Raw genomic sequence first — 18,212 nt, forward strand, 5'->3', positions numbered from 1 at the left:
GAACTCTCTGCTTGAAAAGCTTCTAAGAATTGTTCTCAGTCTGATGAATCAAACACTTGGTCCATCTCAAAATGAAAACTCTCTGTTAATGTAGAAGAGTTCTGCCTTTTTCACCTGCTCCTTCCAACTCCTCCTCTGGGACAAATTTTAGAATTCAATTCTGTTATCACAGCTGGGATTTATTTCCACATTCTGGGCTTTTCAAATAAAGAACCACTACTGTTCATCACCACAAGCTGAAAGCCCCAGGTTTTTTTCTAGCAAAACCAGACAGAACAGCTGAAGCCAGTCTAGATGATTCACTAAGCAAGATAAAGCAATGTCAACCTGAGACAAACTCTCCCTGTAAGAGAGTTGAGCAACTTAGTAAGGTCTATTAAGGAATTGACAGTCTTAATGAGATGGGTAAGATTTCTAATGGGCAGTATCACCAAGCCTACATATATACACATACTAAGAAATAAAACTGATAGCACAAAGCAAATTAACTGGCACATAACAAACCAGCACACAATCCTGAAATAAAATTAACATTGACTTCGGAGTTCCTTTAGCAAGGGGCACGGGTTTTATGTTGAATAGAGTATGCAACTGATCCACTTAAAGGTAATTTTTAAGCCTTACTGCAAGGGAACCCAAGTTCTTTATACTCCAATGATTAGATTTTGCTGACTTTTCACTAGTAATTATGGAATGCCACATGAATCAGAACCTCATGTTTATTCAAATTAGAAGCAGATTTGGAAAAAGAGTTTTCTTACACAGAGTATTACTCTCAAATATATAGATAGCAGCTGGAACACATGCATTTTAGAGGTAGAAGTGATTCAATAATATGCAGTGGGTTTGGCTGGTGATAAAATTTGTATTAATTATTTCCATAAACAGATTTACTGGAGGACTGCCTGCTGACACAGTAGCTATTCCAGAAAGCTAGCAAAAAAAAAAATCAAAATTGGCTAGATTATCTTAGTCATTGTCAGTGCTGCTGTAGCAGGCTTAGGGTCATTTAATTCTACTTTTAGTCTAATTGTACATTTAATCCTTAAATATACATTCCCTTGATTATCCTTAAATATACCTTCAATTGATTATCTCAGATTTCATTTTTTAGATGGTCTGCATAGTGAATGGATTAACTGGTACCATCTTTGCCTAGAGATTAATTTAGCTAAATCATTAGAGGCCATTCACTGTGCTCTTCAGCCTGAAAAGTACTTAATCATGCAGAGGACAAAGAGCAGAGCACACTGAGAAACCCTGCAATGTCTGTACTAAACAGTGAAAGGGAACCATCAGTACTACTGCAAACATTACTTTCCCCTCCTGATCTGTTGTTCTTCCATTACTGCACTTGTGGCTAGCACTGTATGTTCATGGCATCTCCCAATATCAATTATACACATTTCTGTCAAGTACAAAAAGGAATTAGGAAACACTAGAAACAAATTATACCAGGAAACAATCCACAGACCTGGGCACATCTGCTGAGACACAGATAAATAAAGGTAATATTGAATTAGAAATAATTTCTTTTATCCAGCTGAGTGTCTAAAATTGCATGAGCATCTTTTAAATTATTTCTTAGTATCTCTAATACATTCTGTAATAGCTCTAAAGTCTAAAGTCATATTGGGATATATACTTACATACAGATAAAAAACAAATTACAGCTTGAAAAAAACTATCACCTGAAGAAATGGGAAAAAAAAAATACATCAACTTACAACATTAAACAATTCAGTAACTCTTCCAAATAGAACAGTTCTGTTACAGTTGAAAACAAGGTTCAGATCATCCAGGGGACCAAAATATCTTTAATAACCTGGACTTGACTGCCCTTGCAATCACTATCACAATTAAAACCTGCTTTAGCAGTTAGATAATCAGAGCTAAAGGCTCAATCCTACAGAGCTCAAACTTCAATCTCATTAAAAAGACACTTCCATTTGGAGCAGGCATACAGCTGCTCATGCTCACAGGCAAGGGAAAGTTAGGGACAGGAAAGCAGAGAAACAGCACAGATACCAGATCCACAGGATGGGAAGAATCAGCTGGCATGGCATTTTAAGGCATAAAAATCACATGAAGAGGACTATATTGCAGATCTAGCTACAGAACATTTTTTTTAGTAATTCTTAACAGAACTATTAGATCCAAAGAAAATTATTCCTTCCCTTTCAGACCCCACAAAAATAACAGTCTGTTACCTATTTGTATTTAGCTGACAGGAGAGTATTTGGCCCACAGTCACTCTTTGTCAGCTCAGAGGAGGAATTCTGACACCCAAAATGACAATTAGTTGAACTGCAATAGTACACACATGAAAGTGATTCACACCTTTATTCTACTTTGGCATCGAGTTTATTACAACCGAATTTACTATGAGATTCGAACTAATTAATGTCAGTATTTCTTGAAAAGAATTTCAAAATTATTAAACCTTAAATGAAGAAAGCAGGGTCCCATTTATGGCGGCCTGGAAAGAGACCAAGTTCACATCAGAGGTCTCAAGAATGTACCTCTGGCACATTTCACACTGGATTGTTTCTGTTCTGCTTTAAGGAAAAACCCTAAAAATTACCTTGAAATTATAACACAACTTATGCCAAAAAGTCCTTCATTAGGGGATGCACAGGAGCATTTTACATCAATTATCATTAGACTGAGGATAGTTCTGTGCAGCTCAACCCTTATCCCTTCCATCTGATGTTTCAGGTGGACAGAAAAAAAAAAAACCAAACCAAAACCACTAACTAAAAGTTAGAGACTTATAAAACATTAAAACCAATATGGCAAATAAGAGACAAAATTGCTTGATCTGGGAATTCACTCTCAGATGTTATTTCTTTCAGTAAAGATAATAGGCTTTAACTTCATGCTGTTCTATATCACAACTCTAAAAGAATAATAGGCACAGAAGACACAAGAAAATAATCTCTGTCACAAAATCTTTTCTTTTCTGAACAAGTTTAAGCATTACCTCAAATTATACCCCTGCATTAAGAAGCAGGAAACACCCTAAATAAACCAAAGCAAGTAAACACCAACATATTATCTAAAGAGGATAATCTTTAGCTTCTACCTTATTTCACCAGAGAAGAAACTGCATTCCTGAAACCCTGACAGTACAACAAACCAAAAAGAAAAGTTTTACTTTAGTTACCTATGGTATCAAAACTCAGCTCCAGAACTTTCTACATTCCTCAAGAATGCTTAAGTACTCAAAGAAAATTGAGTATGAACCTTGTTCAGAGAATTGTAAAGATCCATACACTTCTTCATAAACGTATAAAAACCTGTCCCTAAAATCATTATTATAATGATGCACAGCTGCAAAGTGTCTGAATGCCGTGCTGAGAATTAGCACAGTTATCACTAAACACACTCAGCCACTCGGTCATGCTGCCAGGAAACTGCTGCCACTGGCAGGCAGCTGGATGGGAGAGATTCCTCAGCACTCACCCACAACCCCCTGTGCCCCAACACATCTCGGTTCTCTTCTTAAAATCACTGCTCATCCACATTCCTAAAACTACCTTTGCCTTATAAATAACACTCCATAATATAAGCAGCTGAGTCTGCTGCTCCTCAAGGTTAGCCATTTAATGGCATTCTCTATTTCAGACTAGAGGTCAATTCACAATTTTTTGGTTGGTCCATCTCCTATATTACACAGAGTTAGTCAAAAAGCTCTTTTCCATTCCTTTGGGGTATAGCTTCTGCTTCTGACTAACAGATAGAGGTTATACCATGAAATTACCTCATGAATTTTTTTTTTTAATCTAGACCAGTCAAAGAAGAGAGTGGAATTAATTTTGATAGCACTGATACAGGAACTAGCACTCTCATCTCATAACTTCTGTAAAAGCAAGGCTTATTTCTTCTGGCAGGTATATTTGGAAAGTTGAGCCCCATTAATATCTCAGCAGCTTCTTCAAGAAACCAAGATTATCTAGTGCCTAGTTGGGTTTTCTTAAAAAGAAAATCATTAAGAGAAATAAGCTTCATTTGAATTACACTAGTGGATTCTTCTTTTCTTCTAAAAGAAGCTATCACATAAATAAAAAAAAAAGAAATCAGGGTATTCAGTGTCAACAAAATGTCAGGTAATGGCATCTAGAAGCATTTTCTCATTCTCTGCTAATGTCATCACTTACTAACAACACAGTATCTGGACTACAAACAAGTGATGATTTTCATTTGCTTTTATATATTATTATACATGTTAAATAATTAGCACAGTCAGTGCCTTTATACCTTTGAAATTAAAGTGCCTACTCAGTGCCAGATCTAGGCGCTTGCCTTGGACACACAAAGCCACAATATATTTAAAAATATGATTACATCTTGCGCAGAGATGTGGGAAATTATTTGTGGCAAATCAAACATGTTTGATAACTTTGGGCAGGCCAGACATCATCTCCTCGGTGACTACCTGGCTCAGATAGCATTCTTACCAGAGTAACTGCTAAGTTTCTCAGAAAAAAAGTTTAGCAAAATGATCAAAACTGAAAAGTGTATCAGCTACATTTTTAAAAAACCTTCAAATTCAGAGCCAACGATATCAATCTCAGCATCACACACAGACTTGTATAAGAGAAGATGCAGGTTTCTAAAGAACTTCCAGGAATGAATCCTGGTTTAAGCCACTTCCTCGGAGCAAAACCAAATTCCTGCTCATTAAGCTCTACTACTACATAACAAAAATTGCACGCCTGATTCCAGCAGCTTCCCGTTGCTCCACCAATCCACAAACTTCTACCTCCTGTTTCTACCAAAAACACCATCTTGAGCTGACCTTTTTGTAACTTAAAAATCTTACTCTTTCTGCCCCCATCTCTTTTTCTTCTTTTTTAATGGCTAATGCCTCAGGGCCTCCAAATGCAGGTTGCTGCCTTCAGGAAGATTGCCCACAAAGCACTGAGGATTCTGCACTAGAAACAGTGCTACACTTTCTTGTTTCTTCTTGTTTCCCCTCTTCAAGGGCACTCCCTTTTCAATAAATCATGAGTTCCACAAGCAAAGCAGTACCTCAACCCACGCACACAACTCAGTGTCTCTCATCAGCAAATGAACAGGAAGGGATTGGACTCATAAAAAAATATTGTAATTTAAAACATGTCATAAATGTCTCAACTCAACTGCAAAATGATATCTCAATGTGAGTAAAATCAGCTCCCGCTCTTTATGTTCTTGCTGCAAAGCTCATGCTTCCACATCCCATTTGGCTTTAGTGGATGATCAAGAATAAAAAAGAATATCAACAAAAACTAAAAAACTCCTAATGAAACAGATTTCAGTGCTTCAAGTAAGTAGGAACTCCCAAAACAATACTCTTAAATAGCCTCTTGTCTTAAAAACACACTGTAAAAAGTACACTTGACTTATCTGAAAAAAGAAATTACACAACTTCCTAATAAAAAGTAATTACAGGTAATTTAAACATTTTGGTAAATGGACACTAGTTGTAACAGAATTCAAAATTCCTTTCTAAGGACAGAGGACCAAAAGGACATGTTAAAAAAAAAAAAACTGGTTTATCTGTGAATTATTTTTTGAACTACATTCAATTCAACATACTACAAAAGAACAAGAAAAACAGCTTTATTGATGTCTCCAGCCATTACATATTTTGTTTAAAGTGATGTCATTTAATTTAAGCTATTCCAATTGCCCAGAGCATTCACTAGTTTCTTCAGTTCTTTCAAAATCTTTGTTCCAGTTCTCCAAGTCTCATGTGCTCCAGGTGCCCTATAATCTCTAGGGTCTCAGAGTGAAGTGTTTTCCTTGTGGGCAGGACTGGTTACTGAAGCAGACAGCAGAAGCTGCAGAAGTTTGTCATGATGAGAGATTTTCAGTGCATGAGATGGCTGATAGACAGCTGTGAGTCTCCTCAAAGAGTGGATGCTTCAGAACTGCCCTTTACCAAGTAAATGCCACGAAAGCACAAATCAGCTGGCTGACGCAGGATGATGTGGACAAGTTCTGCCCATAATCACTTAACAGGAAAAGGGATCAGGAAATAACATCATTTTTCAAATCAAAGAACAGTCAGCTATACTCAAGAGATGCCCAAAAGGAAACAGCAACACGGAAGAGCAAGTAGCAAGCAAGTAGTGTCTCCTGTGTACCTCACCAGAATGAAAGATAAATAAATAGCTTTTATTTACATCAGAGGATAGAAATATGTATTGACAATCTGTTGATTGCTTTTAAGATCAGGAAAGACATTTTACACTTGCCAAAGTTTGCTGACCTGAGCACCTCAGAGAAGTAAAAGCACAGAACAATATCATCAACAAATTTTTCAAGTTTTTGGAGTGCACTGTTGCATGAAACTTAGCATTTTCACAAGTAACTTCAAACAAAGAGCACATTATCCAGACAAAATACAATAATTTATCAATGAAAGTATCCACCATCACACATGGTTTGCATCTAACCAGCAGAGATCTCTGCAGAGACCAAGCACTCTTACCTCAGTGTTTGGCTGTAGTGCCTGTGCATCCTGGGCTGCAGATGGTACTATGGTACTTGCCCAGGTAATGTTGGCACTAGCAGATGATAAGGAGCTGAGGGCACTATTTTTCAGTTCCTCTGTGGAGTGTGACTTGGGCCCAGGCCATCCCAGGATACCATCTGAAGCAGAAAATAGGTATCAGCTTACAAAAGAAAGATTACAGATTTCCTCCATTCACCTCACCATTCTACTGATCTAAATGAGTTGTATCTCTTCTCCGCTTCCATGTACAGCTTTACTTCAGTAAAAAATGATCTTGTACTTTCTGAACTAGCTTATGCAGTATCTCAAATGATATTCCTGCCTTTGGAAGCAAGAAACACCCTAAATAACCAGAGTAAGCATCTTATAGGCAAACTTATCTGTGATATTTTTTTTAAGTCAATGAATGTTAGCCCTACCACCTAAATGTATAATGTATAATAATATATGACTATAGAAATCTGGCATACCTTGGAAATTAAGCAAGAATTCTCCACCCACTATTTTCATAGCTATGAAGTTATCCAACTAAACTCTCAATTTCTTCTGCCTGAAATCAAAGTTTTAAGCCTAGCAGCTGTATTTTATTTCTGCCTGTACTACTAAAAGTTTCTTCTAAAATGCTTTACTGGTACCAAGACCACAGTTTAAAAGAGGTCTCATTAGAAAGATACACATTAAATATGAATCAAACGAAACTTGGCATCAGAACAGCCCTTATTTCTGGGGGCACTTGATTTCCTGGATGGGTCTGTATTTAAGGATGGCATGACAGAAAGTACAATCAGCTAAGGCAAGTGCACAGCTGTTCCTCCCTAAGTGCTCTAAAACATAGTCTCAACAGTCAAATTACTAGCCCTCAGCACAGGACTTATAATTTCAGCCATTAATTACACACTGCTGTAAAACATAGAGATATGGATAAAAAAATCATAGCTCTTCACTCATTACCTTAATTTATATATGAATATACAATTAGTGCCACGGGGAGGATTTCCTCTCAGCACTGACAAATTTTTAAGATGATGCAAAGCAACACAAAGTACATTAAAGAACATGCACTTTCTCCTCTCCACATGACCAGGGTTACCAGAGATTGCCTCCTAAGTGAAGTAAATGCTTAGATCTGGAGAGACTGTGCTGCACAGTGTTATAGTAGCACTTCCATTATTAAAAAATGGGCCACAAATCCCATAGCTGACTGAACTCTTACCAAATGCTAGAGACAAAACAGTTACAGAACATTCCTCTCATCTAAAACAGCACTAAGTTATGAAGACATGGCAGGAGTTCAGATCTACTTTGCTTACAGTGCTTTTGTGGCGCCATCTTTTGCTGAAGAAATTGTGAGGAAAGCATAAGCAAGTAGTTTAAACAAAATTATTTTCAAAGATCTGAGGAACCAACAGGGAAAAAAAATCCAGCTTTCTTTTAAAATGTGTATTTCAGACATTTACACAAAATTCCTCTTGCCAAAGGAAGAACATTTTCGTGGCTCTGCTGTCAAATTATTTCTCAGTCTTCATTATTTTGCAATAACACATCTCGATCTAGTTTTCTGTTTCTCTCAGTCAAAGAAGCTGAATAATGGATTACTGTTGCTATTTTCCTATTACAGAGACACTAAAAAAAAATTGAACTGACTTCTCTTTATGCTAATCTTTAAAAATATGTCATCCCATCATTTCCTTGGGCTATCCATTTTCTCTCTGCACAAACAATCTATTTGGCCTTCACTGTAAACAGTAATTTTTGATTTTTTTAAATCTAGTTTAGGTAAATAAGCACAATAAAAAAACTCCCACATGAAGAAGTACCTCACTTCAGGGGAAATTTTAAAGTGTGAACATTTACTTCATCATCACAAACATATTTTTAAAAGAACTATACTAGTTTTTGTCTTCAGTGCAAACACGTTGTAAAAAGACCTTTACATTTCTCTGCACATTTTAGAGTCTCTAAGAGAAATAGAAACTGTTAGAACTAGGCAAGCATGTTTTCTCTCCTGTATCAAGGGCAATGCTACCCTCACAAAAGAACAAATCTTGTCAGCCTAATCAAATTTTAAACAGATCTTAAAAATACATTATGACCAAGCCAACACCAACAGGATGCCAAGGGTTACAGTGCAAAAGATTTTAAAGCACATTAATTTCCTCAACATATAAGAAAAATTTTGCATATAAGAAAAATTGTTTTGTTAAACTGTGCATCTGGAATTTGAGTACTTTGCCAAAGAGAAATATGCAGGGAAAGATATTAAGTCACACAGCTCAGAAATCTAAACAAATAAACAGTATCTCTCCGAATAAATTGAAAAACAAATCCCGCCTTTCAAAGCGCCATTAGTGAACCTGTGATGACTTGAATCTACAGATCTTACTCTGAGATGTCAGCATTCTCATATCCTCCCAAGGGACTTGCCATATATCGAATACAGCAGCTCATGTTTCAGGCAAAAACAATCTCTGATAAGAGAACTCATCAGAAATTATCTTAAAATCAACTCAGACTAGAATACAATCTCTGTGTAGAAAGTGAAAGGCCACAACAATATGGCTCCTACTCGGATTATCAATTTTCCAAAACTTTTCTGGACAGTTTTTCAAGTTTTCTTCAGTTTTTCATACACCCAAAATGTTCTCATCTGCACTAGTACAAATTACTCTTATCACAAAAAGTACAGGTATAGCTGTTATGTGTGCCATATCTAATCCAGCTGTTTTACTGTCCACAGTTTGAGCTGCCATCTGTAAATAATTTGATCCACTCTAATGGAGTTGCCATCTTTGCCACTTTATGGGACTCAAAAATTTCTATCACTAGTTCAATCCCTGTTCTTATAAACACTTTAAATATATATATAAATTAAACATAATATGAGAAAGTTTATCTTCTTCTGAGTTGGATAAGAATAGGAAAAAGCTGCTGTCATTGGTTTGGGTTTTCTTAAGCCACATTTTTTCTCTGTTCTCAGTCACAGCCAAAGACAGCTGACAGAAAAGTAAATTCTAATCTATTTTGATACATTTCAGAACTCTAAAGGAATTCTCCAGAAAGGCAGTCACAAATGATATAAAAATATTGACAGCTACATAACTACTTGCTTTAAGACTACGCCAAGCACTACACTAATTAAAACAAAACATCTGTTTCTGCAGTAAACGATGCAAAAAGTAGAAAGGACATACCAAATAAACAACTAGTAAAATCAAACAGATCTTTTCTAGCTGCACTGTGTCAGTTCTGTAGTTCCAGGAGTGAAAACCCAAGTCTGATTCCTCTGAAACTTCAGAGCATATGTATACACAAAACAGGAGTTCTTCTAGAACATACCCAAAAATGAGCTTCCTTCCCATTTCCCCTCAACAGCAGCTTCCGCTGTGATGAACGTGCAGCAGACAAGTACAGCAAGGCACATGAGAACACCTGTACCTAAGCACAGCATCCAGACACAACCTATTTATCCTTTCCCCACAGCAATGCTGCAGTTCACAACATCTATTTTAGAGGGCACAATAGGTTGTATCACACAAATGCCCTCAGGAGAAACATCTTTCCCTTCTACAGGTGCACACTGCAGGAGTGGGTGGAATTCTCTCCAAACAGAAGGTTTACAGGAGATTTTTCAGTTAAGCAATGTTGATAATTTTCTTTTGCTGGTTTCGATTTTCTGGGTACCTGATGTACCTTCAAACTCACTTTTGCATGATAATTGATGCATGAAATATGCTTAACATATTTCAATTCCGCAACAAAACGTTTCTAATTTGAAGTCCTCTGGTCTTGCCTGGGAGACTACAAAAAAAACTCTGCCTTTTTTCCCTGACACAATTGTAAACTAACATTTATTTATAACATTTTAATGACATATTTTAAATATGTCATGAGTAAATATACTCTAACAAATATCCCCTAACAGTGCAGTGGCAGGCCTTGAGGAGAAACCAATATTAGACTTGGATTCCTTCCCCTGCCAGGGATGGATGTGACAGCTTGGTCTCTCTGCTGAATCCCTACAGCACACTGAACCAGCAACAGCAAATGGCAGCTGCACATCTGCTTTTCACATGAGACTGCATTTGCTAATGTTGTGTGGAGACTAGAAAATAATGCTATCTTCCAATGAAAGAAGAACATGTAAGGAATAATGTATTAGCCTTTAGATAGAACAGCAAACTGTTCTGGTTATTCTTGACAGAAGCAAGGCTGGGGATGGTGCAATTAAGGGAAAACGAACTGACCAAGCCAACTTTAGTAAAGTACACCAGTAACAAAGAATTTGTACTCATGTTTTCTTTCCTCACTCTTCCCTCTCCACATGCATTTAAGCACAAACAAGGACTTACTTTTCTACTCATTTTTCTCTCTTGTCATCAGCTGCAGGAGAATTCCTAGGAGTCATTTTTCAACAAATTGAAAGCATCTAGATTTTGTCCTTCCTATCCATTTATTTTCTCCAAAAGGGAGACAATAGAGAATAAAAAACTCAAGTATATCCTGCCCCCAACTCCAGAATAATCTCTGATCCATTTGTTTCCATGGGACCCAAAATCAGCAGCGTTTGCACATTAAAGTGAATTGCAGAAAATCGATAGTAAGGATGAGTTTGGTTTTTGTTTTTAAAAAATCTTAAGAAAAACGTTCTACAGTTTGGAAAAGTGGGCAAGGGAGAGATGGAAAAATATAGGAGGGAATTCCTGTTGGGAAGATGTTTTATTCAGTAAATGAATGGTCAAAGTGAAATGCAGATTAAACGAATGGATTGATCTGTGCGGGCTGCTACTACAGGAGAGGATTCTGTCCGCCAAAACACCAGAATAAATTTAAAAAAAACCCCAGATCTAAAACACAACATACGCTGGTAGAGCTAAATTAAAACAAACATTCAAGTTTGCTCTGTTCGCAGTCTGGGAGAGAAAAATGTTAACAATTGCAGTCAGCAGGCTCTGGAGATACTCCTCTGCCAAATGCTGTAAACAGAGCTGGAAAAAAATAACACTAGAACTTCTAAAGTTAGAAATGAAGACAAAAGTTCCTTCTCCACATTTTTATTTTCAAAGGTGCCTGCTCCTTGTCTGCACGCCAAATAAACTCAAGCCTGTCAGAAGCCACTTTTGATGTACCTAAGTGGTGACATTCTCAGACAAAAAGAAAGGCCTTGACATTTTCCACCATCCTACAAAAAAAATGTCATTCCCAAACACAAAGAAACTTGTAAAGATACAATCTCTCATCCTCAATTCACACTATATATAACCAACACTTGCAGCTAATAATACCCTTCTCTGGCATATTTTTCAATGAAAGTAAATAAAAATTACAAAAATTTAGCCAATGATCAATCCACATACCTTTAATCATGACAGTTAGAAATTATTTTTGCATTAATTTTACTTAAGAGTAGAAACACAGATAGGATTTTGCTTCAGTGACTGTTCTTATTAATTTACTTCCAAAATAGACAATCACAAAAACCCTTCCATAAAGCTTCAGAGTAGAAATAAAAAAAAAACATTGACTAGCTTTCAAGACAAGATTGAAGACTTCAGTTTAATCTTCATGTCTGCTTGTAGGCTTGAGGTCTTAGACCGACAATTCGTGAGAAACATGAAATGGAAAAATCATGTCATCCTTAAACTATTCTATTAGAAAGGATGCCATAAAAATATTTTAAGTCATGACCAAGATAATTTTAAATTCTGGACAAGATTTTACTAAAGTGAATGCTAATTTCTTTCTACTCTAATTACTGGAAAACAAAGCAACAAAAATATTTACATCAAAAGAAAGAAGACACTTTTTTCCTTGTCTAAAACAATAATTGTCAGTGTCTTTTTAAAATAGTGACTATTTCATTAATCTTCATGAGAACATTCCATAAGTACTTGGTCAGAAACTCTCAGCCACTTTTAAGTCTTTGCTTTAGAGACAGTAAGACTGCAAGACCTCCAGGGAAGTCACAAAACTTGCACAATCGGGTATAAAGACCCCAAGGACACAAGGAAAGGTACAGATTAAGTAGTTATACATCTACTTTTAAGGCAGTTCTCTCTCTTTATGGCATAATAGTGAAAGCTTTGGATGCTGAAGGAAAGCAAACTCAGGGGTAGGTTCAATTTACCCAAGGTAAGCAACTGAGTATTTCTCACACTCACACAAGGAAGACTGTTGCCTGCCTGGACTGGATTGCTTTCATGAACTGAAGGCTAGAAGCAAGAAAATAAATAATGAAATTTCTATCTTGTCTCTGTCTATGCATTCTGCCCCACAATGCCCACTAGCATCTTTACACCACACAGCAGGGAATGAGACAGCACTGGGATGGAAGCATTCAGCAATAAATTGCACAGGACATCTCACAAGCAAGGTGTTTGAGAATTCCTACCACGGGAGCACATGGTTTTTAAACTAACCAACGTCATGTTCACCTGACAGTGACAGAAAAGGTCATTTTCTATTGTAGCTGCTGGGTATAAAATTAAAAGAATTCACCTGGAGGACACAATCAAAATGAACTAGATCATCTCTCAGAATTAGTTTGCTAGGGGATTACTTAAAGGCTTTATTCTGAATAGGTATGAGCTTATGCAGCTTCGATGACTCTGAAACTCTACGACTCAGCACAAACATTAAGTCTATCAAAGTACTCCTGGAAAAGATTAAGTGTGTAGGAAAATCAGTAATCAAGACTTGTAGGCCAGGTTCTTTCAGGCAACTGTGTTGCATAATAAGGCCTAGGGAAAAAAAATAATTTCAGTCAGGAAGAAGAGACTAAATATTTCAGCAGCTTTTAGCTCCCTTCTTAGTACTTTCTTTTTTTTACTTCCATACCAAAGAATAAACCCAGCCACACACTGAAGAATTAACTGCTTGCATTCAAGTTCTCACAGTTACACCAAAAATGCTGGTGTGAACCACTGCTACAGGATTTTGATTCCTGAAAGGATTCTCATGCAAGTTTACAGTCTTAGGAAGAACAAATAAAAACAATTATTAAATTTTATAATTCAGTGTTTCATAGTCATGAGTTTCCTTTAAAAAAAAAAAAAGGTGATTCCCTTTAAGTAATTACTAATGCTTTGCTTGCTTTTCTCTCTTCCTGTCCATAGATCCTCAAAAAACATTATCAAGTCAAAACAAAGCCTGATTTAACAGAAGATTATGTGGACACAGAGTCAAGGATATGTACACCTCAAGGCATCTATCTCTTGACAGTTCACTTAGATCACATCAAGATTAAAAACAACCTTCAGGGACCTTGAAACTAGAAAGTAACTTTTCTTTGAAGAATGCTTTTCATCTGTGTTTCAAACCATAATTTTCTGAAATAAAGTTATATCAAATAATTTAATTTAATCCACTTTATCATTACTACTTAGGTAAGTGCAAGAGAGATTTGCATTTTCTACAAGAAAATGGCAATTTTTAAAAAATCATGTTCCTTTATGAAACCAAACAGCATCTGGATATGGGAAAGTCAGCACATACCATAGGACAGGTGTCAAAAAGTTTAATACTGTTTATTCCAAGAACCACTTTCGTATAATTTTCCTGCTTCCCAACTAACCCTCTCCCATTTCTATTCTCCTCACAATGGGAATGCTTCAGAGGCTGTCCCAGTGTGCCATCTCAGCAGCCTTGAGGACATGTCCTGCCCTGCAGTGAACCTACTGCAAGTAAGGGCAGGTTGAGGGGGATTGTTTTGGAAGCACCCAAAGGAAACACAAAAAGCCACCCTGTACCCAGAGTTCTGCTGCTGCTGCTTCTCTTACATCAACACTTGCTCTTGTTCTTAAAACTTGGCCGTGCAGTTATGGGAAAATGCTAACCACCCTTCCAGAAAGCTCAAGGTCCAACTTCCAGTAGTATGGACAGATCCAGAACTGGGTGAATTGGAAAAACTGACGTACATGGGGACGGAGAGGCTCATGCCTGCAGAGCTCACTGTAGTATCACACTGACATTTTAGGCTCATAAAACTTGCCACATTTCTTTTTTGCTTAAAGCATGGAGAACTCTTTCCAGACTCAAAGAAAATCACAGACCAAAATAAAACCACCTCAGCAGCATCCTTTCATGCAGAAAACTAGAAATATTATTTTCACTGTAGTATTGCATAGCATTATTTTTATCAAACAAATCTGTATTGAGATTGAAATCTATTAAAAATAAAAAAGAAGGGGGGGCAAACCAAAACAACCAAGCTGGTTCCACACTGCCATTAAGAATGTAGGTTTATATATACTTCTTCCCCATTCCCCTTTTTCTTTTTTGTGTAGCTGTCTTCAGGACCAATTTCTCTGAGAAAACTCAGGACCACCTCTTTTCCTCCCCTCTTTGACTGCAATACATTTTGCATCTTTTTTTAGGTAAGGAATTACAGTGTTTGAGGCTGCAGAAGCTCACAAGCAACTCATCCCAACTTGCCTCTCTGAGAATGGTTAATTTTGCCTGCTTCATATCATAATAAAACACGCCAAAGTACATGAAACAATACCCAAGGGAGCTGTGCTCACCTGATGACAGTGTCCTGTTATGCTGTTGGCCCACTTGATGCATGCTTTGCTGTAGGAGACTCAGGCATTCTCCAAGGCAGCTCAGGGTGGCAGCAGAGGTAGCTTTTAAAAGTAGCAAGTCCTGATCCAAGGCAGTAAGAGGTCCAGAATTTGGGAGAGATTCAATGGCTTGTACAAGATTCTTCTGCTGTCCTTCAGCTTGGCTCATGATCTGTAAAGGTCCAAAAACATCTGCTGTCATAGGAAATATCACTATATAGCTGTTACATTCTTATGGATTGAAATAGTGACCAAATGTGAAGAACTACCACAAATGGATGTTAATGTTCTGATCCAAACATACCATATACTCACCTACAAAAACGAAGGGCTTGAGACTACCAAAGGCCTGTAAAAATGTCAAGACTATGTTAGAGAAAATAGTCTCTTAAAATAGTAGCTTCACAGTAGGTTTAATAGTGACTCATACTTTCTGCAAGTCTTTGTAAGGAAAAGTATGAAAATTCTACTTCCTTCTCCATTATTGATTTAGGCTTAGATTTTCTTGCCTTGGTATGTGATCTGAGACATCCAAGGAAGTTACACTGTCCCTCCTCCTTTCCTACATAAAGTATCTCATCACAGTTTAAGAACAGGCATTACTCATTTCTCAAACTAAGGACCTGCTTTTACAAAATGCAGTAATTTTTAAGTTTACAGACATTAGCATAGGAAGCAACTTAGAGTACTTATTTCATATCCAATATGAATACAAGCTGTCAGGCAGAAAGTTAACCTCTTTCTAGGTTTGGACCATCCAGATGAAGATGAAAGGGGTGCTTGTATAGCAGGTAAAAATATAGCAGTATTTGAGCAGGCTGCTCTTTAAGCAAATTGGCAAGCTTTCAAAATCCTAAAGCCAAAAGAAAAAGAATATATTCAAAATTTCTCTTTCCATTTTTGCAGCCTGTAGGAAATCATATATGCATATGACAAGCCTCTTACTCTTACCTTGCAAAAAACTTGCTGCAAAAATTTACAGGTCCTACACTTGAGATAACCAAAGTTTTCAGAAAAATCTATCTGAAGACATCATAATAAACAAAAATTCAAGCTCCATTTGCCCACACTACTGTACTGTAAAAATGTATTATAAACTTCATGACTTTTTTATTATCATTATTATATTTTCAAGTATTGTGTGTTTCCTGCAGCCCTCCTAGAATTATTGTAAATTGACTGATTAAAAAATATATGTTGAGTGCACTGAAAAGCTAGAAAGGAAACTGAACTCAGAGGTGAAATAACCACTCTTGCAAGAAAAGATCAGAATTACACAAGATGATGATGATGATGTTGCAGTTCATAAATTTAGCCAAATGCCATGCTGAAAGTTAACATGACATTTTAATAATCAACATTTAAAACAGAGGCCAAAACTTCAGTAAAAGCCACAGACAATTTTAATTCCCTTTGGCAGAAAACAAGACCTGTCAGAAGGTGACACAAACCTCTCCAATATGCAGCTTTAGGGAACCACAGAATCAATCCCAGGCAATGCAAGTATTCCTCCTTCATGGAAAGAGCACAAGGAGGCAAACAGAAGGAACAGCCAGGAGAAAAAAAGATGGCCATCTCTCTGGAAGACTAAACAATATAATTGTATGGAAAACTGCTCCTCTCCTTTTCCCATCCTGAAGAAGAGTGTGAAATTGAAAACCTGACTTTCTCATATGTCACAGTGACAGAAGTATTCTATTTTCATTTCCAAGTGACTAGTTTTCCTATTTTTTTTTTTTGGGGGGGGGGGGGGGGGCGGCAGAGCTTACAAATCCAAGACATGCTTCCATAAAAAATTATAATAAAAAAGAAAACCAAAAGCAAAATGTTGAAAACTTCAAACATTTTAATTTTCCTCTCCCCCTTAGTAAAGAACTCTATTCTTTTGCAGATTGGATAGGAGCATAAGATAAACTGATCCGGGAGTTTAGAAAACATTTGGAAAATTAACTGAATGTGTGCAGCTATCAGCCAGCCCAGAAGTTTACAGGCTTTTGTCAGCTGTATTCTTCCTAGATTAGGAGAAATTTCAATAAAATCAAAGATTTATTCTACCTTTATCCAAAACAAGATATTGGTCCAAGTCTTACTGTTTTCTAGCTGACCTAAGACAGCTTTACAGCAGCCTTCTGATTCAGCTTTTCCTTGCTATCTAGTTTCATGCTATAGTTGTGATACCAGCAGCTAGTCTACAGACCTGACACAGCAGAAGACATCTGGAACTGCAACTTCTGTGTAGGATTCAAAGTATTAGAACTTGCTGAACATTTACTGCTCAAAAACTGATCACAACCACACTGTTAAAGGTGTTGAATGCCCAGAACAAAGATGCAGAACCTCCCCTATTGTAAAGTGACAGATCTCAACGGCAAAAAGCATAAGGAAATTACATATATTATTCAAATAATTGAACTTTTTTTATATGTTTGCCAATTTCTTTTAAAAGACCTTGACAAAATATTTCAGAAGACCTGAAGTGTAGTTGTTCTACAGAGAGTAAATCAAGGAGGAGCAAACACAAAAACCCCAAACCATACAAGATGAAACTCATTAAACACATTAACCCTTAACAGGACAGCCACTAAGTCATGCAGTTATAGCACCATCCTCTGTCTTACTGGTGGGTCTGTTTTTTGCTTTTTCCCAGGAGAGGAGAGGTAAAATGCTTGACTTACTAGCACTGTAAGCTTGTTTCAAAATCAGAAGGAAAAGCTTGGATTTTGAAAAAGGGAAGTTTCTAACTTTTCTTTCACAAAGTGAAATAACTTGCCTAATTTTGAATGACTTTGCTCTTACATGGGCTTATCTCAGCACCTTACAATTCTCCATCCTTCCCATTTGCAAATACAGACAGCTCAAAGTAGCAGTTCTCTACTTGTAACAACAACAAAGTGTATTTGCCCCTGTTTCCTCACCAATTTTAACCTATTTCTCTTTCCACTCTTGTTTTGGATTTGACAACTCCTCTTCACCTATATATTCTTCTCATAATATAACAAAACAACATTATCAGAAAAGCACTGAAACTTCAAATATACAACTCCAAGATGTACAATAAAAAAACTGAAAGAACCATCAGGACTATATATATTAAAAGGAATTACAGGTGTGCAAATATCTAGCATTATTAGGCCTGCATTTACTTAACT

The 18,212-nt window shown here is 36.8% G+C and overlaps 1 protein-coding gene across 2 annotated transcripts in view; it reads right to left on the minus strand.

The window, feature by feature from the left end:
- OSBPL10 (oxysterol binding protein like 10) overlaps nucleotides 1–18,212 on the minus strand; it is a 111,900-nt gene that overhangs the window by 33,230 nt on the left and 60,458 nt on the right. For both annotated transcript variants that reach the window (XM_066571535.1, XM_066571542.1), the window contains exons 5-6: nucleotides 15,025–15,235; nucleotides 6,482–6,642 (exon numbers count right to left, since the gene is read on the minus strand). In XM_066571535.1, the coding sequence (XP_066427632.1) occupies nucleotides 6,482–6,642; nucleotides 15,025–15,235 (372 nt within the window). The remainder of the gene's footprint in view (nucleotides 1–6,481; nucleotides 6,643–15,024; nucleotides 15,236–18,212) is intronic.

The sequence above is a fragment of the Molothrus aeneus genome, chromosome 1 (genome assembly GCF_037042795.1).
Source record: "Molothrus aeneus isolate 106 chromosome 1, BPBGC_Maene_1.0, whole genome shotgun sequence".
NCBI lineage: Eukaryota > Metazoa > Chordata > Aves > Passeriformes > Icteridae > Molothrus > Molothrus aeneus.